The following is a 26577-nucleotide window of genomic DNA, read 5'->3' as shown; positions in this document are numbered from 1 at the left end:
ATCTTATTACCAAAACTTCTCATGTACACTGATAACTACCCTGCTGATAATTAATTAAAGTGTGCAAACAAGTGAAAATAATAAAATATGCCATACAGTATATATAAATTATGAAAAACAAAATGTGTGTAAATGTATGTTGACAAATATAAACTTACAATATAAAAACAGACATCACATAGGGCAAAATGTGTTAATATTTTAAGAAGAATGCTATGCAAACATAATAGTTTTACATCATTTGAAACTGCTACAGGAGCATTAATTTGCATTATTTTAGCGTTATGTTTAGTTTTACCTAAAACCTTCCCCATTTAGATGGTAATACACAAATGTGGACATCCACATTCAAGTATTTCATACAATGCTTCAACAGCTCGCTCTTTTACAGCAGATTTGGTTCATAAACCACTGATGGCCATGACCTAAATATGATTTTTATTTACAATAATTTTTAGTCAGATTTGTGAATTCAAATTTTTTTGCACCAGCTTCTGTTGCCCAAAATCCCAGCACTCTTCACAATGTGCTACAACATTGTTGCTGAATTTATTGTTTATGCTTGTGCTACCAATTAAGACCGAAATGTAATCAGGCATGTCCGTGCCCTTACCGTGACGCCTGCCATCTCCTTTGACCTGGCTTGATTTAACATCTCCAGTTCAGTGGCGAAAGCAACTCATTATCATTGGCCGTTTCTAGGATGGGGAGGGGTGGTGGATCATTGGAGGATGGTCAGGGTGAAAGTGTAGGTGCTGGGAACGTTAATGTGTGGCACTTTAAATTTTAAACAGGTGACTGTAAATAATTGATAGCTAGCTCTGGCTGAGAAGTTAAATGGTTCTCCCATCATTGCAGTGACCTGTTTGAAAATACGTGAGAAAAGTCAACGCAGATGTGGTCTTAGTATTTACATTAAGGGCATAGATAATATGACAACATTCCATACATTTTGTACCACATTTCAGTAACATTTACTGATTCAGTTATTGGTACACTTACAAAACACTAAAGAAAGAAAAAGTACTTTTGACAAATGTTAAAAGTGGTGTCACATGAGCTCAAGGCTAATATGTGAAAAAGAAGTACACTAGCATACTTATTAAAAAAAGTACTTGGGGCAGAAATAATATACTTTAAAAAGATATACTTAAATGTAAACTGAATGTAATGTTTTTGGATATATTAACTGCAATTAAATGAAAATGTGTTATAGTTTAAATTTATCTTAAATGCATTTTGTAGTTAAGAATTTTAGAACTTTAAAGTGTTTTTGAACAACTTAAGTAGGACTTAATTAAACTAAAAAACTATAAAATACCTGTTTCTAACAGTCTCACTCTGAACTGAAAACTTTTGCTTTACTTGATGCTGAATCCAAGACTACTGTTGTATTGGTCAGCTCAATAATCATTCGCTCATTTTATTATTTTTATCACACTATATCCCAAAAAAATAGGATGTGTAGGATTTACTTTAAAACAGTTTTCAAATATAAAACAGATAGTTCTGGCCCTTGATTCTGATTGGTTTAGCTGCATTTGAAGCTGTTGTAAAATTCCCGAAAACATACAGCTGACCGCATTACATAAGTATCGCTGTGTCACTGAGTGTGTATGTTGCTGAGCAACCACTCTTAGCAACATAAACATATGTTTGTTCTCAATTGATTTTGTTCATTGAAGCTTACTGCATTATGTAGAAGAGTACTGTGAGAGAGATATCGAGTCACTGAGTGTATTACCTGCATTCAGATTTAGCATTTTCCTTCAGGTCAGTCTTATATTCATAATAAATAATCTGTTGAATATCTGCTGCGATCTTGTCCTTTTAACATTTAATGGGTTTTCCCGTGCCCTGCTGACACTGACAGCGCTAATCAAAGCATTTGTCATTTGCGTCTTGTTCCGTGTTTACAACAAGTTTCATTATAAAAGTCTTTGCGACTGAGTGACTCGCTCATAAAGACAATCTTTGCCGCCATCTAATGTAACTTCTGTTGCTGTTCATGGTCAGGGACTATTTTTTCAAGCGGAAGAAAGGCTTTTAATGATTTTACTTCATGAAAGTTGCATTGATACATATTTTTTGGCTTTAATATTTGTATTGTGTGGTAACTGTTTTATAAAAGCAATAAGCCCAGAGGAGCCGTGGTTTACAGTGAATTTATAACAGCTGAGGGGTTTTAGGCACTCCGCTCCACGTCGTGCCTAACAACGCCCCTTAGCTGTTATAAATTCACTGTAAACCACGGCTTCTTGGGGTTTATTGCTTTAGTATATTTCACAAATAATTACAAAGAAATAGCAGGTAAGCAAGTAAGACATTTTTACGTAGCAAGACTGAAATAGTATTTTCTTTTAAAACATACTCCAATATTCTTATTATTTACAATTATTTATTTTTTATTTATTTATACAGTTTGGGGACAAATTAAAAGAATATTGCTTTGGCGTATTTCCAATTGAACCAAGATGTCTGGGAGAGGCATATTGAAGAGCTCATCCCTAATAGCCAGTAGCATTAGTTTACAGCCCAGTAAATCTGCATTTGAGCTACAATTGTATTAAAAATTAAGTCTTATTTAATATGAAACTATTACTACAGCAAAACAGTCATAATCTTTAGTTATAGTTATGATGTTTGAAAATCTTAATTCAGGCTGGTGGGTGGCACCAGTGTTGATTAATCTGCATGCTCATCAGTACTGTTTGCAATGGCAAGGCTGTCTAACCTTTTCTCCTCCTAATCTCCTCCATAACTTAATAAAATACAGCACTCTGTGTAGAATTCAGATGTGTCAGATAGTTCAATTCAATTCACATTTATTTGTATAGCGCTTTTCACAATACATATCGTTTCAAAGCAGCTTTACAGAGAATGCATGTCAACATTACAATTTGGAGAATGCAGTTAGCTAATAATGTAATAATTTAGGCAATTAATTTAAAATCGCTGTTAGCAATTTAATTGAAGGTAGAAGCAAAGAGCTCCTGGAAAAATGAATTACATATTAACAATAAATAGGATATATAGAAATTTGCGAATGTGCGTGTTGATCCAGATGTTGCGTCTTCTTAAGTCCTCGCAGGAGTTGGCGCCGTCTCTTCAAAAGCGTTGGTCATCTGAGGTCTTCTTAAGAGGCTGGATCCAAACTGAAGCTGATGTACTCTCTAGTCACCTCGGGACAGGCGTCCCGAGGTAAAACGGAAAAGCAAATGGAGAATAATTAGCATAGCTGCTGTTCATAACATTAAGCAAAGATAGTCATGTGCAATTGATCTGATATGAGATTCATTATGTGAATGCTTGGCTAAAGAGATGCGTCTTTAATCTAGATTTAAACTGGGTAAGCGAGTCTGAGTCCCGAACATTATCAGGAAGGCTATTCCAGAGTTTAGAAGCCAAATGTGAAAACGCTCTCCCTCCTTTAGAGGACTTAGCTATCCTAGGTACAACCAGGAGTCCAGAGTTTTGTGATCTTAAAGAGCGTGAAGGATTGTAAGTACACAGGAGCTAAACCATTTAGAGCCTTGTAGGTCATTAGCAGTACTTTATAATGATACGGAACTTAATAGGTAACCAGTGAAGAGATGATAAAATTGGTTTTATATGATCATATTTTCTTGACCTGGTAAGAACTCTAGCAGCTGCATTTTGTACTAATTGTAGCTTGTCTATTGAGGAAGCAGGGCAACCAGCTAGTAATGCATTACAGTAATCTAGTCTAGACGTCATGAAAGCATGAACTAACTTTTCTGCATTAGAAACAGATAACATATTCCGTATCTTAGCAATGTTTCTGAGGTGGAAGAAGGCTGTTTTTGTAACATATGAAATATGATTTTCAAAGGACAAGTTGCTGTCTAATATAACACCCAGGTCTTTAACTGTCGAGGATGGGGTAACAGTACATCCTTCTAAATGCAGATTGTAGTCTGAGAGATTCTGTGTACAGGTTTTTGGCCCAATAAGTAATACTTCAGTCTTATCTGAATTTAATAGAAGAAAATTACTAGTCATCCAATGTTTTACTTCTTTAACACACTCTGTCAGATTGGATAATTTAGAGATTTCATCTGGTTGTGTTGAAATATATAACTGAGTATCATCGGCATAGCAGTGGAAACTAATTCCATGTCTTCTTATAATATTACCAAGTGGCAGCATGTATATTGAAAATAGCAGAGGGCCTAACACAGATCCTTGCGGCACTCTATAATTTACTATCGTTATCTTAGATTTTTCCCCGTTTAAATAAACAAAATTGTGACGGTCTGATAGATACGACCTAAACCACCGTAATGCCTGTCCCTGAATACCAGTGTAATTCTGTAGTCGATCTAGGAGTATTTTATGATCTATAGTGTCGAACGCAGCACTGAGATCAAGTAGCACTAGTATTGAGATACAGCCTTGGTCAGACATGATAGATAAGTCTTGTGGTCTGCACCGACTCTCGCAAATGATCCATTTTGAGCTATCATGTGTCTTGACCGAAGCACACTGTGTGTGCACCGCGGAGGTTTGCACAAAAATTGACAAAAAACCAAGTGACTTCAGTCACTTCAATGGAAAGCATATTTACACTAATTCGTCCACGGTCCTCTATATAATGTACTTTGTGCCATTCACTATATAATAGTAAATATACATAATAAATCATGTAATCATGTGACCGATTTCAGACACAGCTTTAGTGTCTTTTGTAATGCAAGGGGCAGGAGGCTTCAGATTCTAGAGACCATTTGATTGGACAGAAAATCTGATGGCAAGTCGAAGTGCAGAATGATGTCATTAAAATTGTTGTTCCCTTTCAAAGGCTACACTCAAGCTGCGCTTAGCGCTATGGGAACGTCTTTAGTCGTGACCAGCTGTGAATATGTGTATAAAACGTCAATGAAATTGACCTATATTTATAGCCTGCGTGACGTCATCGGAATGCGCCGATGCGAGGCTATAATTAGATGAACCGCAGGTGCGTCTGCATGTCTTTTGTCTTCAGAGACCATACTGTGAAGTGTGTGTGAAACAGCCCTGCTCAAAATCTTTCCTTTCTTCAACACTTTGTTAGGAGTTAGATTTGACAGGCAGTGCACAGAACTTTCTCTCCCTTTGTTCCTTTTTCAACACACATATATTATATAGCCTATTATATATTTGAGAGAAAGTCATGGCTGAATAAAGCAAACGGTGTGTGTCTCTGTGTTCGCGTTCCATCCCCGAATCGAACACACACCAGTATTGTTTTGTTTGTTTGGGGAAGATCATGCTGCCCTTGCATTGTAACAGGGCGAGTGTGAGCATTGTGAATGTTCACAGTTTAAGTACTTCGCGTTCGCTTTGCTTATTTCAAAGGGGTAGCACCCACAATGTGATCGTGGGGCTCGCATGGAGATCTGGCTGAGGAGCGAGAGACGGGTCCATCCCTATTGCTCTCTCTCTCTCTCCGGATCGCGATGTCCTTTTGCTGGGACCGAAGCGTGCCTCGGCGCTTCTTCGGCTCGGGCAGAGGACACTGAAGTGTTTTCTTTTGGAATGGAATGGAATGTGAGTTTGTCCATCTTCGAGCATTCCTCCCGTGATGATAAAGCGAAAGGGAACTGCTCTGGGCAGTCACTCATGCAGTGAAACACTAGTCAGACCCCCAAAGCATTTATAAAATAAATGTGTCTTTGTGCCCGTGATGTTGACCTGGTCGACTATCGCGGGTGCGAAGGCACGCGTTTATACGATGCTGCCTCAGATCGGAGAGACGCTCACGTGCTATCTCTCCCCTGGGTGCGCATCATCAGAGGCGTTTCACAGCGAGTCAGGCTGGTACTGCGCTGTACACAATGGCTGTGTTACAGGCATTCCAGGCTGATCTATGAAAGATTTAAGCACAGCCTTTCATTCAGACTGTGTTTACTTGTCTGGTAATTGGCTGCATTTGATTCTGAGGAATTAATAAGTGAAATGGCCATCTATCTATATATATATATATATATATATATATATATATATATATATATATATATATATATATAGATTATAAAGTTATCTAAAATATATATATTGTGGGTGCAAGGGCGTGTGATTATACGATGATGCTAGTTCGAAGAGATGCTTGCAAGCTATCTCTTCTCTGGAGCTCATCTTCACTTAAAGAGACAGCACTCCTCACCAAGCTATGCATAATAACATCCATACTGGTGGGAAGGCGTTTCGATCAGTGTGTCAGACTGGTACTGCTCCGCATACTATGGCAGTGTTGCAGGTGGACCAGGCAGACCTGCTGAAGAGAGGCTCAAAAGAAGACTGTGGTGAGTTGCGCTTCCCCTCGTAAAAACTGGGGACTGGCTTGTCACGCTCAGCAGCCTCATAATATCTAACACCCAATAAACCCTCCTTCCCCGCCACCTCTGGTGATTGGGGGGGCAGTGGTTTTCAGAGAAATGTTAGGTGTTCCGTTGATTCCTGTAACACATCAGGACGCGGAACATCTAACATCCCCTCAAAGGTAAGTATCAAAATTAGTGCCCATTTCAGAGAACTTGGCAGTGTGGAAACTACTGCCAGGGATTTTTGCATGGGTTCTAAAGACAGTAGAAGAAGGATCCAATTTATTCGTCGTCCTCCGCGTTTCAATGGCGTGGTCTCCACTACTGTGAAGCCGGGGCAAGCAACTTTACTGTCAGAAGAGCTGCAATCTCTTCTGGAGAAAGGGGCCATAGAGCATGTTTCCCCCTCTAGAGGGAGAGTCAGGTTACTACAGCAGATACTGCCTAGTTCCCAAAAAGGACGGGGGGCTGAGTCCAATCTTAGATCTTCGAGGCTTAAACCGTTCAGTTTTTCTCAAGTTCAAAATGTTGACCGTAAAGATTATCGTGTCGCAATCCAACATCACAATTGGTTTGTCACAATCAATCTCAAGGACGCATATTTTCACATAGAAATATTGCCACAACACAGGAGGTTCCTGAGGTTCGCTTTCGGGGTGAAGCTTACCAATATCGGGTTCTTCCATTCGGCCTAGCCCTATCACCCCGCACATACACAAAATGCATGGATGCAGCGCTGGCTCCATTGTGACTCCAGGGCTTTCGCATTTGAATTACATTCTGGCTAATACTAGCACAGTCACAAGAGATGGCGTTACAACACAGAGATGTCGTACTAGCTCATCTAGTTTCTCTAGGGTTGATACTAAATGAGAAGAAAAGTGTTCTCTGTCCTACCCAGAGAACGACATATTTAGGGGTTGTATGGGATTCGACCACGATGCGGGCACAATTGTCTCCCGCTCGAGTCGAGACCATTTTAACCACCCTCAAAAATGTCAGGCTAGGCCAAGATTGTACTGTTCTGCAGCTTCCCGTACGGGCTGGGGAGCGGCCTTAGGTGGCCGTCCAGTCCAAAGGGATATGGTGAGGTCATCATCTCGACTGGCACATCAATTGCTTCGAATTGAGGGCTGTATTTCTGGCCCTGAAGTACTTCCTCCACCAGTTAAGGGGTTACCATGTCCTAGTTGGACATTACTGCGGTAGCCTCTAATACAAATCGCCAGGGTGGACTGCGTTTGCGACGTCTAGACAGGCTAGTGCAGCACATTCTGCTCTGGGCTCAGGACAAGTTCCTGTCTCTCAGGGCGATTTATATCCCCAGATATCTGTCCAGACCGAGCATACAGACAGGGGAGTAGAAACTCCACCCGAGGTAGTGAAACAAATCTGGTAAAGATTTTACGAAACAGAGATGGACCTCTTCGCCCCCAACAGGCAGCGCAATGTCCACTCTACTTCTTTCTGAGTCACCCAACTCCCCCTGGGTCTGGATGTAATATGCATACATGGCCCAAAATGCGCCTGTATGCGTTTCCTCCGGTTTCTATGCTCCCAGGAGTTCTAGCCAAAGTTCACCAACAAGAGACTTGCCTCTTACTGATAACAGAATATGGTTCTCGGAGATAATGTCTCTCCTCGACGGCTCGCCATCGTCTCAGGCGCAGGGTACAATATTTCATCCCCGGCTGGAGATGTGGAACCTTCATGTCTGGCCCCTGAGGGGAACCAACTGAGGGACACAGGGCTATTACCTGATGTTATCGAGACCATTTTAAATGCTAGGGCTCCCTCCACTAGATCAAGTTATGCCAACAAATGGGGTGTCTTTGAAAGATGGTGTACTGCACACAATGCAGATCCGGTTAACTGCCAGATTGCTACAGTTCTAGTTTTTCTGCAGGAAAAATTATCAACAGGCACATGCCCCACCACTCTCAGGGTTTATGTGGCCGCTCTTTAGGCTTGCCACGCTCTGGTTGACAGGGTGCCTTTGGGAAAGCATGTCCTGCTCTCTCACTTCGTTCGAGGAGCTTGGCAGCTGAGGCCCCCTTCTTAGAACCAGGATCCCTATGTGGGACCTAGCAATAGTCCTAGAGGGCCTGGTTGAGACCCCCTTTGAACCATTAGAGTCAGTTTCTGACAAGCTGTAAACTCTGAAAATGGTTTTATTAATGGCTATAACTTCTCTAAAAAGAATTGGGGACTTGCAGGCTCTGTCCATTGTGCCATCCTTGTTTAGACTTTGCCCCAGAAATGGTGAAAGCTATTTTGCATCCTCATCCTGACTATTTGCCTAAGGTTCCTTTCTCGAACTTGCATCCGGTCACTCTCGAAGCCTTCTGCCCTCCGCCATTCACTACGTCGTATCAGGAGAGACTTCACAGACTGTGTCCAGTCCGTGCTCTTCAGACCTACATCCACCGCACTAGCCAGTGGCGTAAGTCAGAGCAACTATTCGTTTGTTATGGTGGCCATAACAGGGGTGTGGCCGCCACAAAACAGACCATGTCACATTGGGTGAGAGATGCTATTGATGCTATGAGGCGCGTGGTCACACTTCGCCAACAGGCATCAGGGCTCATTCCACCAGGGGGGTTGCCTCTTCTAGAGCTTTGGCGGGGGGCACCCCCTTACAAAATGTTTGTGATGCGGCAGGTTGGTCCTCTACGTACACATTCATAAGGTTTTATAGTTTGGATGTTCATGTTACTCCGGGCTCTTGCATCCTTGAGTCAACATCGCAAGCTAGTGTCTAAGACTCTAAGAGCTTTGTGATACACTTCACAGCCTGCAGGTCCGGACACACAGTGCAGCGGTGTGGGTATTCTCGTTCCCATAGCGCTAAGCGCAGCTTGAGTGTAGCCTTTGAAAGGGAATGCCCCGGGTTACTTCACTGTAACCCTGTTCCCTGAAAAGGCAGGAACAAGAAGCTGTGCTTCATTGCCGCACTGGGATGTCCCAGGACTGCTCTTCAGACAAAATATCTGCAGACGCACCTGCGGTTCATCTAATTATAGCCTCGCACCAGCGCATTCCGATGACGTCACGCAGGCTATAAATATAGGTCAATTTCATTGACGTTTTATACACATATTCACAGCTGGTCACGACTAAAGACGTTCCCATAGCGCTAAGCGCAGCTTCTTGTTCCCGCCTTTTCAGGGAACAGGGTTTCAGTAAAGTAACCCGGGGCGTTCTGTATTGCTGGTTGAGAGAAACTGTACATTTTGAGTTAATATACCTTCTAAATGCTAATTTTGTCATTGTTTTGGAGCAAACCAGTTTATGGTTAAAGGATTAGTTCACTTTAAAATTAAATTTACCCCATGATTTACTCACCCTCAAGCCATCCTAGGTGTATATGACTTTCTTCTTTCAGATGAATACAATCGGAGTTATATTAATAATCACCCTGATGCTCCTAATCTTTATAGTGGCAGTGCACGGAAACTCCACATGGCTCTGGGGGTTAATAAAGGCCTTCTGAAGTGAAGCAATGCATTTGTGTAAGAAAAATATCCATATTTAACATGTTATAAAGTAAAATAACTAGCTTCCGCCAGACTGCCTTCCGTATTCAACTTGCGGAAAAAGTTGAATATGGAAGTTGAGTTCGTAAGTTGAATACGGAAGGCGTAGGACGTAGCGTAAGCGTTTTGAACTGCGAGAGGCATTACACTTTCTTCCTAAGTTGAATACGGAAGGCGGTCTAGTGGAAGCTAGTTATTTTACTTTATAACGTGTTAAATATGGATATTTTTCTTACACAAACGCATCGCTTCGCTTCAGAAGGCCTTTATTAACCCCCCTGACCTGTGTGGAGTATGTTTATGATAGATGGATGCACTTTCTTGAGTTTCAAACAGGTGGTTTCCATGCACTGCCATTATAAAGCTAGGAGCATCAGGGTGATTATTAATATAACTCCGATTGTATTCGTCTGAAAGAAGAAAGTCATATACACCTAGGATGGGGTAATTTTCATTTTAGTAAACTAATCCTTTAAAAAAAGAGTGTAATTCTGCTTGTATTGTTGTGTCATGTCTTATCTTTATTTCTGAGTGTTTGTTAAATATAGTATAAGGTTCTAGCTGATTGCATGTGCTGATTGTGTAAAACTTCATTGAATGGGACAGTGAATGGACTATACAAAGGATGTTAGTTTGTATAATGTTTCTGTAATGTGTTTTTGTTATTATTGTTGTTGCTTAGACTACATATGTAAGGGATCCCCTGTTTCTAATCATAGGCTTCTTGATTCTGTAAGAGGTTCTTTATTTTTTCTTTTGAGTCCATGAAATAAATCCTTGTCGATTTTCGTAATGGGTTGTGGCTTCTTAGCACATCATTGTCTGTTTTTTCCTGGTCTCTGAAAACATGCATCAGTTAAAATGACATTCTTGGATTCAGTCTCAACAAACTTTTGAATGTTGTTAGTGGTTCATGTTGGAATGTAACCGACTGCCTTAAGAATTTTCCCTTCTTCCGTGCTTGGGTCCTGTTTCTTTAACAGCGACATTTCATTGTGTGATGTCTGTGGCTGTCGTGTGTTTATGCTTAGCACGTTAGGTCCTGGCATTTTTCCTTGTGGAAAAAGTAGTGCAACATATACTTTTAATACATATTCAATAATATTTTTAGGGCTGGAAAAGTTAAAACATTGATGTATTGCAAATTAACAATGGACCTCTTTAGTATGTAATATTGTGTTTCTTTAGAATTGTTATGAATTTTGAAAAACGTAGAATCTTTATTTGTTGTTGATGTTGATGGCTGTTGATTGTTGAACTTTGATGTTTATTTCTGCAATTTGAGGCATATGATGGAAAGACAATATGAGCGATATGGTTACTAATATTGTTACTTAATGGCTGCATCCGAAATCGCATACTCTCTTGAGTAGGTACTTATTTTGAATAAGTAATTTATTCACGACCACTAAAAATTATGTTCTATATAATATGAGTGTGTATAGTATGAATGTAATTCGGACATACTACATTCACCATGTTGTCATTATCATGTGATCTACCTGCGTCAGTTACGTCGCTTCACTTTCAATCACAAATCCTCTCCCGTGGCCTCATGGGATAGTGAAGTGTCCATCACATGCACACTTCAGAATCTCGCCGGAAGTAGTAGGTAATTAGGGCACTTTTTGCCACTTTTTGTGAGAACTGTGAATTCAGACACTTTTTTGTCACATACTGTTTTTCTCCTACTATATAGTAGGGAAGTATGCGATTTCAGATTCAGCCATAGTCTTTCACTATATCTCACAATATTTATTTACTCCTCCTGTGGTAACAGAGAATGAATTGCATCCATTTTGGCATTTCCTACAAGAAGCTATATCTTAAACAGGATGTGATGTGGCAATGGGAGTGGGAAGGGACACAGTTTTTTTTTTTTTTTTTTACCTGTATTACAATTACCTTTGAAATGCAGTTTTGTCATTAACTATTCACTTTTTTTTGTTAAATACAAGTCTTGCGCAGACAGGTTTGTAGTGTCAAATACACTTTCCCACACTTATTGGCTACAAACGAAAGCAAGCCACCACAATATATATTCTCAAATGTAAACACTAATAGTGCAAAGTTGCAACAGTAATAAAGTGGACACAATTATTGACAACTTTGATCTAAATATCTTTGGTATGACTGGAAGAGGGATGTCCAAAAATGACTAACATGTACAGTAGTTTGTCTGAGCTTGAATAACTCTGTAAGGAGAAATTATTCCTCCCTATAGATGAGTATATTTGGTGGAGATGTATTCAAAGCTGCAAGGCTGTAACAAGTACAGTACAAAAGGTTTAGATCACTCAAATATGGCAATTCTTGAGAAATTCATTTTCATACCCTCATGTCGTTCCCAACATGTACTATATAACTTTTTTTATAAACTTTTTGATTAACTCCAAAAAAGATTTTCACGTGTGCGTGCTCATTGGCTTTTACTCAAGATCTCGCAGAAAGCATTTTGTACAGTCTGACAAACACCAATCGTTGGCGTTACAGACAGTGTGCATTTCAAAATACATAGATATTTCTGCTAAATTGGATTATCTCTACCAACCAAATTCAGTTTTTCAGAATATATCTTATAATCTGAATTATGATTAATGAGCAAGTTAGAGAAGAACTTAAATACAGAATTGGCTTGACTTTTTAGTTTTATACTATAGATTTTTTTTACTTACAAAATAGTACAGACCTTTTCTTCTGTCCTGAAGGTGGTTAAAATAACTGACATTGCAAAAAGACAGACCGAGGGAGCAGTTGGAGGTTCAGCTTAATTACCTTAAATATTAGTGATCCACAAGAATCTGTCCACACATATGCTGGTGAATCTGTTTAGAGAGGAAGACCGGTCACCTCCTGTTTTGCATTTTGATTTAACATTTCAGAGAACAGGCAATCTGTTCAGATCGCTTAGCCCTCGCACCGATACACCCACATGGCTCATCGCTATGCTGCACTCACTCACTCTCCTGTGCCGACGCCAGTGACTGACGTCCCGCTGCCATTCTTTAAAGGCCTGCGGGCCGCCACAGGGAGGGAAGCTTTCCACAAAATGTCCCCTGAGAGCCCTTAGAAAGCACCCTGCTGCCACTGCCTTCCTCTCGCTCTTTCACCATCCTCTCTTGTACCTTCTCTCCTTGTGTCACTTCTCCTCCTTCTAAAAATGAATTTTTCCTTTTTCTACCCTTCTTCATTTTCTTGATGTGGATCAACAGCTAACAGTGATGTCACCCCCATTTCCCATTTCTCGCTTGCCTATCCCTGTATTATCCCTGTTTATGGGGTTGTGGTCTGTGAGCAATAATAATATCTTAGAAGTGCTCTTACTTACATGGAGGATGGCCTTCTTAAGGGAAGACTATGTTTACAGACACTGAATGCTGAGCAACTTAAAATTATAATAGAGACTTATCATCATTAAAAACCTCTGAAATTTTGGTTGGAATATATTGAAAATATTTATTTGTGTTTTTATAAAATGTGGTGCCAGTTTGGAATGCACATTTTTTATTTTAATTTTTTATATGTATTTAATTTAATTTAATTTTATTGCCACTTTTAATGTGAGGAGCATAGAGAGGATGAGAAGGAGGGCAGTGCTTCAGAGATGACACAAACCAGAATTGAAATTGTGTCACTAGCATGAGAGCATGCACTAAACACTTTTACCAACACTTTTTCTTCTGGAAGCGTTCATAGTAAGAAACAATTAGAATGAGTTCCATTAGACACTTGTGCAGTGTACATTCAGTGGAGATTAACAAATAAATACATTAAAACTAAAACAAAATAGTTTTTGTTATTATTACAGTTTTTCTCAATTGCTTTGGCTCAATTCTCGAATGAGACTTTTTTTCTCAAAACAATAAGTTCAGGTCTCTGAACAGTTAGTTTTTTGTTCATATCAGATTTGGATTTCTTATTGATTTAAGCAAATTGCATGTGTTTTGGCACATGTGTGCAAAAGAGTAAGTACAGTTGTCTACAGTTTGCACAACATCGAAATGCACATGGCTTTTGACTGGCAAATGGCCTGCCATAGTAATGAAATATGAATCACAATCTTACCAATCAACCAGTTTTTTAAAGCATACAGTATTATAGGCTATATGGAGTTTGTATAAATACGTATAAATCCCTAAACAGCAACAGCAGTTTATTTTTGTAGAAATGTGTTACATATAAACTGAAAATACACAGTTGCTTGGAAGAGCAATAAAAAGATACAGTATGTAAGAATGTGTGGCGTTAGGGGAAGACATGCTATAATAAAATATGTAAAAATGAACAAGCAACTGTGAATTTTCAGTTTACATGTAACACATTTCTACAAAAATAAATGTGCTGTATAAATAAAAATGTTTCCCTGTTGAATAACCAGCATATGCAGGTTGGGCATGTTTTGAAGCATGGCAGCTGGTTTGAGCTGGTTTAAGCTGGTCAAGTGCTGGTCCTAAACTGGTCCTAAGCAATAAACCAGCATAAACCAGCTGCCATGCATCAAAACATACCTAACCAGCATATGCTGTTTTTTTCAACAGGGTTGGTCCCACTTTATATTAGGTGTCTTTAAATACTTTGTACTAACATTTACTATAAATGAATCATTTTGATACATTGCACTGAATACAATAAGTACACTGTACTTATTTTTTTTTTTTTTATGTAAGCGCATAGTCGATAAGGACACCTAATATAAAATGTGACCAAATGTCCATTTTTTTTTTGTGTACTTTAGAATTGACTTTTCCTAATAAATGTTTACCCACTACTGAAATCTGTATCTAAAAAGCTCAGTGTGATACACAAGAGCATTCAGCTTGAAAAAACTGACATTCTTGTATAGTATAGAAAACAGTGTCAACTAAAAAGTAGAAAACACATGCAGTTTGTATATAACAAATATTTCCATAGTGAAAAACATTTAAACGTTTTGACCAGAGTGGCTCACACAATGACAAAACTTTTATGTTGGTGGCATTGGCCAATTTACTGATACAAGCATGAATTAAAGAGTTCTGATGTTCCAGCAAACAGTTGTGACAATTGCACTTACAGTTTAAAGAATGTTAAGACTGTTTCGTAAAATGTGCCAAAGCGATTGAGGAAAAACTGTAATTTGCTTTGTGCTAATTAATTACATTGTCATCTGTGTACCCAGCATAGGCGGAGCATGTGTAAGGCTGGGCAAGGCTAAGCCGTCCCCTGGCCATGGATTTGAGACTAGCGTGGAATTTTCTCACTCAATTTTCCACTGACTGCTGCTGCTTCTGATTGCTTTTAGAGGAAAGAACTGCCCATAACTGCTGGTCTAGTATCAGTTTTCTCTGTAATAATAGCATATCGTTGACCAGAGGAGAACAGGCCCCCTGACTGAGCCTGGTTTCTCCCAAGGTTTTTTTCTTCATTTTTGTCATCTGATGGAGTTTGGATTCCTTGCCACTGTCACCTCTGACTTGCGTAGCTGGGGACACTTAATATTCAATAATATTATTGATTTGACTGCACTGACACTGTTGAATAAGAGCTGAACTTAGCTGGATGATGATGTCACTGTTTTCTGCAGAACTGCTTTATAGATGGAATGAACTAATTTAATAATTGATGATCTATCTTTACAATGGAACTGAATCAACATTGAACTGATTTCAGCGGAACAATGACACTATTTCCTTTTAGAGCTGCTGTATACCCGAAATGAACTCTGTTTGCATCATTGAATAATTTTCCTGTTATCACTGTAAAGCTGCTTTGAAACAATCTGTATTGTATAAAGCGCTATATAATTAAAGGTGACTTGACTTGACTATTGGCGAAACAGATTTAGTGTTTGCACTCTTGAGAGTGTCAAAGGTTTTTTATTTACAAAATGTTTTGCAGCGCTGAGCAGTGTAGCCAATTGCAAGCATATCAGTTGATTTCTTGAACACAGTGGCCAATCAGACGTGTTCAAATTAGTATCTACTCACTGCTCAAAACGGTGGAGTTTTTGACCAGTGCTAAGTTCTGCACGCATGCAAATCTTCTCGTTATAAGTGCTTTTCTGTTCAAATTATAGTGGTTTGCGAACATAGCCGCTTTACAGTTTTTCTCACCCATTTTGGTACATTTATTGAATCATCCTTAAGATTTGCAAAACAGTAAGTACATTTCTCAAAACAATTCATACAAACAGCACCACACAATAGATTACCTGCAAAAGCCTGAAGCCTGCTCAAAATCCTTAGTTTATCTCTCAAAGGTAAGGATTTATGTCAATGAACATATCAGTTCATTCATAAGTGCTTGTGTCACAAACAAGACTTTTACTGCTGGTCTGTCAACAAATTATACTGTGTGTATGTGTGTGTGTGTGTGTACAGTATATATACACAGTATATATCTACGGTATATATCTACAGTCAAACTTTATTCAGACACCTTGAATATTTCATTCATTATTACATTTTATTCACTATAGTTTAAAGAAATGGTAATAAAATATGACAATATCTCAGAGTTAAACTGTGTCAGAAAAAAAAATTATGTCAGATAACACTTAAGCAAAGCATGGTCAGGTCAAAGTGCCTGAATAATATTTGGTCCCAAATTTTTATCAATTTTACCGGTAGTCCACTCTATGAAGAATTTTTGGGTATAATATGTCACAGTTTACTTTATTTTGCTATCCTCACTTACATAAATGAACTATAGTGTCCTGCACCCACTAGTAAATTTTTTTTTTTAAAAATTATAACTAGTGTCTGAATAATTTTTGGTTTGACTGTATATATATATACACACAGTCAAACCAAAAATTATATACAGTATGTGTGTGTGTGCGTGCGTGCGTGCGTGCGTGCGAGTGTGCGTATATATATATATATATATATATATATATATATATACACACACACGCACACACTCATACTGTATATATGCGTGTTAAATTATGTCTCTATAAAGTATATTTACTGTATAGTGTAAAGTGCAAGTGGACTACTGTAATATAGCATTACTGTAAGTATACAGTATTACAGTACAGTGAACATTGTCTGATTACATACCTGTTCTGTTTACAAATTATTGAATGATTGAATGATTGAGGACATGGTTTTTCTTCCAACATTCGGCTGTACATTTCGATCCGCCTCAGCCATAAGGTCATGATTGAGAACATGGTCCATAATAGTGGCCCTTATTTCATCAGAATCATGTCTACAATCTTGACCTCCTCCACACTTTTGCCTCCGTACCCTTCCACCACGCATCCTTACTCCTCTACTTCTTTCCTCCTGTTGACCCTGTTTGTTTTCTTGTTGTTCTTCCATTGTCAGAATTTGTAACATTGTGTTGTGCTCTGTCTATATATGCTTGCCAAATGAAGCTTCATGAGATGCACCTCTGAGCTATTTTAGAGAACTGGTTCATCATTAGTTGATCTGTCCCTTTACATTTCCCTTCATTACTGAAATTCAAATTCACCTCCGCAATTCATCAATTCAGGACACATTTACAAAAAAAGTCTAATAGAAATGTATAGAAAATATGCTTGACAGTTTATGACAACTAGTTCAACCATTTTGCAGTTAATGACTTATGCAAGGAACTAATGCCTAGTTGATTTGAGGGTAAGACTATTCAGCAGGGAACCAGTATAATATATTTTGATCAACATGGCATAAGCAATTGATAGGAAACAGCAGACAATTGTACCTAATCAATTCTTGAATGTACCAAAGCATTTTCAGTTTGTTCAAAAGAATGAGAAATTGCTTTTATGTTGTGCACAAGTGACTAGATGATGTGGAGGTTGAACAAGTAGTTTTAAGAATTTCAGTTGTGATCTGAGAAATGCAACTGAACGAATGAGAAAAACTGTAATAACAAATAATTTATCAGGAGGGTTTATGATGGGATGTGTAGGTTGTTGCTAGATGGCACATAACTTAAAACTATTTCATGACATTCTATTTAAATGTGTTTTTAAGGATGAAGCTCACCTAGCCTTAACCTGGAGTTGGTTCACCCTCCGCCTATGGTACCCAGTATGTGTAAAACTAAACTGGTGAAACTAAACATTTGATAAACTCTCCAGCTTGATTGTAACAGCTCTCCTGGCTGTCTATCTTTGTAGAGTATTATGTGAGGGAAACATAGTCCATGACCTCCAGATGTACTTTATGGCTTTCTAGGTCTTTATTTTTCTTACAAGGGCAAATGTGTACTCAGAAAACGGCATGGATTGGATATTGAATCTCCTAACTGCTCTCTTCACACATTTCTTCTCAATATTTCTTTCTCTGTCCTTGTCTGAATTGATGTTTTCTTACAGTAAATAAGTAATTCCACTTTACTTTCATTGCTCTGTGGTCTGATAACTGTGGTAAACTCAGCTACCAAATATTGTATTATAAGTAAATAAGACATTACTTCAAGTTCAAGTTCCTTAAGGTGCTATAAGGAATTTCCGTTTCTAATTCAACACGGAATATTCCTACCACTTGACAGTTATCACTGACAAAGGTGTGCTGTCTCTGTGACAAGTTCAGGCTCTGTAAACAGAAGATAGATAGATAGATAGATAGATAGATAGATAGATAGATAGATAGATAGATAGATAGATAGATAGATAGATAGATAGAAATAACATTGCATAAATAGATAGAAATAACATTGCATACACTTTTGTTATAGTGTATAGTGTTTGTTGTTAGTGTCTTAAACACTGTGATATAAATGGCTAATTCACATGGCCAGCATCTTAGACAAACTGTGAGATCCTCAATGAGATTAAAAAAATATATTTTTTTAGTGCAATCAATGTTTTCAAATACGATTGCCTTTATTTTTAATTATTCATTCTGTTTGCATGAAGGCATTGCGATGTAAGGCTAAAGCAATCAACTGCAGAATGTGGAAGGTGTAGATGAGCGGTGTGTTTGTAACAGCCTTGAACTGGGTCCCTATTATATGCCGCTCAAGCGGCTGGGATATTGGCTACCAAGACTGAGATGAGATCTCCTCCTGTGAATGTTGGTGATGGATTGCTGTACCTTCCAGGTTTGAGCTTGGCAACGCCCCAATATTCCTGTAGAACAGAGTGACAGGCAATATATAACACATCAGTTTGGGCTGACTGCACCAGAGAAACTTTATTTTTCTCTGTCTGGAGAACAGCCCTGAATTTTTGGCTTGCCATCACAATACTAAACTGCTTGAATCTGTTGTATTTTTCCTCTCTTTCTGTGATTCTGTCATTCTCTGTTCTTTTTGCCTGCAATGAAGAATCAGGGTTACTTGCTGTGATTGCTTAATTTGAACACAGATAGCTTTTTGTCATTACAAAGTGATTGATGAATCATCTCTGCTGTTTTTAAGAAGACCAACTATGCGACCTTAGAGTGTGATTGAGTAGCGATATTTAGAGAGCAGGGTGGCTGATGGAAAGCTTAATACTGATAAAAATACAGTTTAAAAAATAAACTACATTATAAATACATACTGATATGATGTATGATATATATGACATATACCTTTGCATAGTACTGTATATATAATCATACTGGAGATTTTACTACTTTTTATCCCACGATAGATATAGTGATAGATATATGCAGATCTGCATATCAGTGAGCGAACTGCTTTATGTTATTTATACATGGAGTAGTATGAAAATACAGAGCGGGACATGTTCCAACAATTCAACACAAGTAACCTGTTGTTAAAAAGTGTAATGCAAAGTGGCATTTCGATGTTTATGTCTGTCAAGCAACATTGCAACTTGCTGCACTAATATAGTATTCAAATTATGTGGTCACGTGTGTGCATGTTGTATGTATATTGACTTTTTGACAATGGCTTCAAATACAGCTCATCCAATTGGAATTACAGTTAAAAACACCCATTTATAATATTAGTTTTATTTTCTTAAGTCTTTTGTTTTGAACTATCATAATGTGAAGGCTTATTGTTCATTGGTTATTATCAGTGATCTATTCTTTTGGATTGCATCCATCAAATTTTAATTTCACTGTATTGATTTTTAAAGGTTTAAAAGTAACTAATATTAAAAAAAATAATAAATAAATAACAGGTGTAAAGAAATGCGAAGTGCTTTTAAAGAGTTGATAGTCTTTTAGAACATCTTTTAAAAGTTCTAATGATCCTTTTTATTGTGTTATAGTAGCTATGCACAAATCATGATTATATGGTTAGTTGCATCTTATTATTTGCATTTTACATTGTTTGTAATCCTGCTGTCTGTGGCTCTATCAGTACACACCTACAATACATTTTTAGGTCACAACCCACCAGTTGAGAATCAATCATAAATGATTTAAACTATATTCTACAATTTACAGCAAAAATAACTGTAGCATTGTAAATACCACTACAATAATAAAAAAATTAATTGCCATCCCTTGTTTAATAATTGCATGTGAGATGTACAGAAATTTGCTGAAATAAACTTAACATTATTATGAATGATAACCGGCCTGGACAATATAACGGTCTGTCACAATTCTAGGGTTTATATGTTGAGCAGTGAATGCATGTGAAATATGTTTACAGGTTCAGCGGCAGAAACAGTCTGAGCATATGAGCTATTCTTGTGTTGGGCGCATAAGCCATGAAGGAAGAGAGAAGTGAAGGATTATTTATTTATTTCTGAAAGAACCTGTCAGAATTGCCTCCAAAGGATTGCAGTCATGAATGGTGGCCTGGTTCCCTAGTCCATACGTTAATAAATAATGGATATGTCAGGGCAACGTATGGGCTGTGCGTTATAATGAGCGTTCTGGAGCACATCAGCACACTGCCTGGACTGGTATTCATCTCGTGAAGAGACAAGGGTCTCAGCCACTGTCACTGAACCCAACCCCCCTTGTTCTTTTTCACCGTCAGCCTTCTGTTTCTTAAACTTTACCCTCCTTTTTTAACCAACAGAAAACTTTCTAGCAATGTAGAGGATATCTCAACGTATTTTTAGAAAATATACAAAGAATAAAGAGAATATATATATATATATATACATCAGATGCAGGTAATATATACTTATATATACAACATTTCTGTCTGATTCTCGAATCTGATTGGCTGAGAGCCGTGCGATATTCTCCCTGAATCAGCACTGGTACAGTTTCACTGTTTGTATCACTCCGCTTCCCGCGATTATCATGGCGGTCGATCAAATCCACCATATATTTTTTAAAATACTACAGTTGTTACTTCACGAAATGTAGTTTAAAGAGTTTTTTAGGCGAGAATGTAGTTATTTAGACCTCAAATATGTGACTGTCAACTTGATATTTGAATCCATGGCGGAAAGAAGTAGTTCTGCACAAAAGAGGGTTTTTAAAGACACTCCTTTGTTGTTCTTATTTATTTACACACTATAAACACAATATCACACAAGTAGCCGTGCAATATGGCTGTATATCAGCACGCTGTGATTACCTACGGTCTGCAGCCTCTTCTACGGCCAAATCACAGCCGTGCTGATATACAGCCATATCGCATGGCTACTCGTGTGATGTTGCTCATATGTTGTCCATACATGTTCCAGTCGTACAAGTTTGAAACATGCATAAATGATGAGTAAATGATGACAGAATTTTCATTTTTGGGCAAACCATCCCTTTAATCAAGGGCTGTTTTTGTCTTACTTCAGCTGATGTGTCTTTCACTCTTAAACTCATCCACGTTGACAGCCCAGTGCTGATTGAATTTGAGTCTCCGCAGCATCTGCCATTATCATCCTCATGGTCTTGAGTGGTTTATCTGTGGCCTCCACGAATCACCATATCAGGGTTGCTGGGGGTGGGGGAGAAGGGTTGGGATTGGATAGGATGCGTGTGTGTCTGTGTGTGTACGTGAGACAGAGAAAAAGTCTGTGAGCGTATTTTTGCTTGAAACAGTATGTGCATGTGTTTGAGTGCATATATATGTCTGTGTAGATTTTTTGCCATTTGATTAGGTTTGATTTTGTTGATTATGAGTCAGCATTCGTCTCTCCTCTCTTTCCTTCTACTCTCTCACCTCAATCAGAGCAGGACATGCACGGCCCCTGTCATTAACTGCACCTGCCATCCCCAATCAGTGTCAATGGCTGTTAGGACCCCCATCGCATCCAGAACTCTCTTTCATTCAGCATGGCTGATTTTGGCTTTGACATGTCTTCCTTTGTGAGCAGGATATAAGACTGTATTCTTTATTCAGTAAATCTCAATCACATAAGTACATCCATGCTTATTATTTGAAGGCTTTAGGTAAGACTAGGTGTGCACTGATTTGGACACTTTGTCAGATACAAATAATTGATCATTATTTTATATTATATTATATTATGTTATGTTATTTTATATTATGTGTCTGTCTGTGGTCCTGGTAAACAGTTTTCTGTGCTGGGTAGGTTTAGGGAATAGAATATACAGTTTGTACAGTATAAAAATCATTATGTCTATGGAAAGTCCCCATAAAACATGGAAACCCAACACACACACACACACACACATAAAAAAAAACATAACAGACATTTTGATAATTATGATAATAATGATTAAATGATTATCACAAAATTTGTAAAAGGCAGTATCAAAGAAGTCCAAGCGCTGATGTGCTGCATTCATAGTGCTAACTGGTGGTATAGAATAGTTTTGTGTGAGGTATAGATTCTAATTTTAGTTATATTTTAGCTATATGAAGGCAAACATATCTCATTCAAAAGCACACACATCACTAAAACGCAGCATGACGTAAAATCTTTGTCATTATGCTTCTTGAGGCAGCACATTTTGAATTTTTAACAAGTGTGAGATTTTGCGGTTGCAATCTCTTCTGTAAATGAAGACCACTAAATAAAAATTTAAACTGAAGTTCCAATGGAGAATCAGACTTTTGAGGAAAAAAAGATAAGGTCTGATATGATCTGATTCTGGATCAATCATACAAATTTTACAAAATACTAATATTAGCTGACAACATATATTAGGCACCTTTAGAACAAATAGAAAATTATTTTCCCTTTATTCCTGACAAATGTTAAGCTTTGAATGTAGGATGATATACATGTATGCCCATGTATTTGTCCTGACATCATTTGATTGGAAATAAAACCTCAAAGTTACTTGCATGTCCCCGTTGTATCACTACCCCCACTATCTCCTGTTCCCTCCCCCCTCTCTCTGGGTGGTTTGATGGAGTGATTTTGATGGAGTGCGCAGGCGGGAGAGAGCCGTTGTCGAGCTGTGCTAATTGAGCTCTCTTTGTGCCTGGTCACAGCAGTGAGGCGAGGAGAGACGGCTGGAAGTGAATTTGAGCAGCACTCAGGAAGCCTCAACCAGATCAATAGTGCGAGACTTAACAAAACGCAGACATGCCGGCCACGCACATCAGGGTCATTACTGTCTATAGCGAGCCACATTTCCACCAGGGACTGATCAATGGGGGAATATATAGATTTGGAGAAAGATTTTTTTTCTCTAAGCCACAACTTATTTCAGTATTTTTCTTTAGATGGTTTCTCATTCAAAAGAATAGCCTTTTTTTGCGCTTCTAGAAAAATCTCAACACTAGGATTAATTTTCTGTGGTTGGCGGTTATACAAAATATATGTGAGAAAAGAGTTATTCTATACAAATTGATTCCTTTGTCCCTGTCTCTTTCTGTTCCTCTCCTGTTCCTTACATTCAGTCATTCATGTTTTTAATTAAGATATCCTCCTGCACCCTAGGATTTAGGACTAGGATTTTGGATGAATTTTTGAGAATTCTATGATTCTGAACATTCATGAAAAAACTTTTTTGCTGCTCAGCGTGGAAAATAGTTCTCCTTATTTTCTGACTGGACCTTTGAGTTTAAGGGAGCTCGGTTCCTTCAGAATAAGATTTGTGTTGGTCTAGCCTTATCTTTATTGCACTTAGAGTGAGAGGTCACAAGTTCAAATGTCGTTTGTCATTAAGCACAACAAAAACTTTTTTTTTTTTTTTTTGCATTGAGTGCGAACAGGAATGTCAGGTGTGAACGTAAATGTCCAGTGCAAATGTAAGCAGTTTTGAGGAAAGTGTGGAATCCGTGCAATAATTCTGGAATGCCTTCAGTAATAGATGTAGCACTCAGTTTCCCAGCAATGGACCCAGGCATGAATAAAATGTGTAGATTACTTTATTATTTTACTGTTTACTGATTTTATTTATATTATTGCTGTTCTTGTGTTTCTTGTAATTTTCATTTATTTGTCATGTGGTGATTATTATTTCTTAAGATATTATTATTATTATTATTTTATTTTGTCACACTTTATAGTGGTTAGTAAGCCCATGCACAACAGAATTGGAAGAATGACATGCTCACGCTCTCTGAAAGCAAGCAATGCTTCGTGATGCGGTCAAACCAGGTTTAAAGCATTTGTTGAATGAAACAACTCTCACCTTTTGTCATTACATTTGGTCATGTCTCGCCACTTGCTTGCTGGATAAATGTCCTTGCACTGAATGATCTTATGATCTGTTTATTTATTGTGAACCACCACCAATAAAAACAACCACTAATAAAGCCTATATCATCTTTGGCCTTGAACGCCTTTTAAATAACTTAAATAGATCAATAGATATGCTGTTTGGAAAAAAAAAAAAAGGTTCTTTTGACACTTACCTCATTCTTTTGCCTATAAAAATCTGTTGAAATTGCTTTGAGCTTTAGGCTTATATGTCCATTATCCCACACCACTGCTCAACTTTTTCCCTTTTTTTTTTTTCCTTAATATTGTTCACACAAAATAAAATGTGCTTTAGACAACACATATGGCTTATTTATTTATTTAGGTAGTTAGACACATCATAGATTATAAGAGCACCAAACTGTACTGTCTGGACGTTAAATTGAAAAGATAAAGGGCATAAATTAAATAATTGCTACACTGAACATGTGCTTTCCTTTGTCACAGATAAAATGAAATGGTTGTTTCTTCCTAAAAATGCTGTCACATGTTTTATTTTCTGTATGGTTTACCTAAAAACAACAAAGGCCCATTTTTATCCTTTATACTTTCTACCCCATGGTCTCCCCTACCCAGTACGATTGGGAAGTGTGGTTAATTGTGCAGATGTCTAAACATGATTTTGCAATGTATTTGTTACTGTTCGTCTTGTTTTGAGAAAGAAATTGATTTGTTCGTATGGATATTCAAGCAGGAGACATCAGGACAAAAACCTTACAAGATGTAGGATTCATTGGCTTATTTTATGTCAGTTGCAGATTAAATTAAATAAGCTAAGCTAAGAGAATTGTTTGACTTTTGACTTTCTGTTAAATATTTGGATAAATATAGCAATAAGGTGAAATGTACCAACTTTTAATGCATTAACTAATGTGGGACCAAATTGTAAAATGTTACGAAATTTCTCTGTTCTAATAATGCTGCTTCTCTATACTTTCTTTTTGTGTTTTTTCTAGAGAACACCGGTAAACAACGGGGAAGCATTTCGATGGTTCTTTTAGGACTGAACCAAGTGACGTCATATGCAGTGATGTCACAGACTTACCACAAAAGGAACTTGCAGGGCAACAGGGACCCAAAATGAAACCCAGACTTTGGATGACAGAGCATGAAAGAGGGTGGGACAAGCTAAATGAAAATAGAAAAAAAAAATCCCTTTGTAATTTTATTTCCTGTGTAATTATTATTGTACTTTTGGCAGCATCATAATGTATATTTTTCAGTGTCTATCAATGTGTTTCAGTGTCTTGGCTGTGCAAGTTGCAGCCATTCTTGTAAAGAACTGAGTAGACAATCATTACAAACAGGAGAAAATAATGTCAGCCAATGGGATCACAAACCTCTTTGAAACACAACACACATTTTTAGATCTGGAGCAATAATCATAAAGGTAATTGTTCTCTGCCATCATATTCCAGCTTTCTATGGAATGATCTTAAGAATACCTCTATTCACCTAAACCAAGACGTTTGAGAGGACACATTGTGACCTCTGTTATTAATGTGATGTTTTGTAATTGACACACTATGTACGAACAGTAAACAAAAGCCAGTTTCTTTATTTTCAGCTGTGTTGATTTTGTGTGGCATATTGCAGTGCAGGGCACATTATCTTGTTGACATGGCGTACTTTTAAAAGTCTGGTAAGACTGAGAGAAGGTGTTTTAAGGTTGTTTGTATAGTCTCTCAGAGTTTGATTGCATTCCACTTTTGGTCGGAGCTGCCTAAAGGTAGGTAGAGAACCAGTAAAGAACTTTTGTGAACATCACAGTAAGATCTGTGTAATTCTCACAACACAGTTAACTACACATTCCGAAATGAATTATCCAATAAGTTGCTCATTGTCTTTACCCTAATGTTGCATGTGTAACTGTGTTTTTGTTTTAAAGAAATTAAAATTTTGAATATTGTTGTTGTGATGCTTTTACGTGTTAAAATAATAAAGGAAACAAAAAAAAAAAAAAAGTGAGAAACATAATTTGATTGCCAGGAAATAGTAACATTTTTAATTGCACATGTACAGTTAAATGTCATAATTTGTATATATTTCTTGTCTTTGTCTTTTTCTTATCCTATTACAAGCATACATTTCCTGTGTCTCTGTGTAATTGTAATGCTAACCCTCACAGGTGGTAAAAAGTGGGAAGAAAATACAGGGGAAAAAACAGGCATTGTCATTGCCATCTTCCCCTGGAATGCAAAAATGTCACATGGAAAAGAGAGTGGCTCCCAGAGGCGTTAAG

The 26577-nt window shown here is 37.8% G+C and overlaps 1 protein-coding gene across 1 annotated transcript in view; it reads left to right on the top strand.

Moving 5' to 3' along the window:
* Positions 1-26312, top strand: part of cxxc4 (CXXC finger 4) — a 32665-nt gene extending 6353 nt beyond the window's left edge. The window contains exon 3 of the mRNA XM_051910715.1: positions 25292-26312. Within this exon, the coding sequence (XP_051766675.1) occupies positions 25292-25336 (45 nt within the window). The 3' untranslated portion in view covers positions 25337-26312. The remainder of the gene's footprint in view (positions 1-25291) is intronic.
* Positions 26313-26577: the final 265 nt, after the last annotated feature.

Source organism: Ctenopharyngodon idella, chromosome 1 (genome assembly GCF_019924925.1).
Source record: "Ctenopharyngodon idella isolate HZGC_01 chromosome 1, HZGC01, whole genome shotgun sequence".
NCBI lineage: Eukaryota > Metazoa > Chordata > Actinopteri > Cypriniformes > Xenocyprididae > Ctenopharyngodon > Ctenopharyngodon idella.
This window is presented reverse-complemented; position numbering and strand designations above follow the sequence as displayed.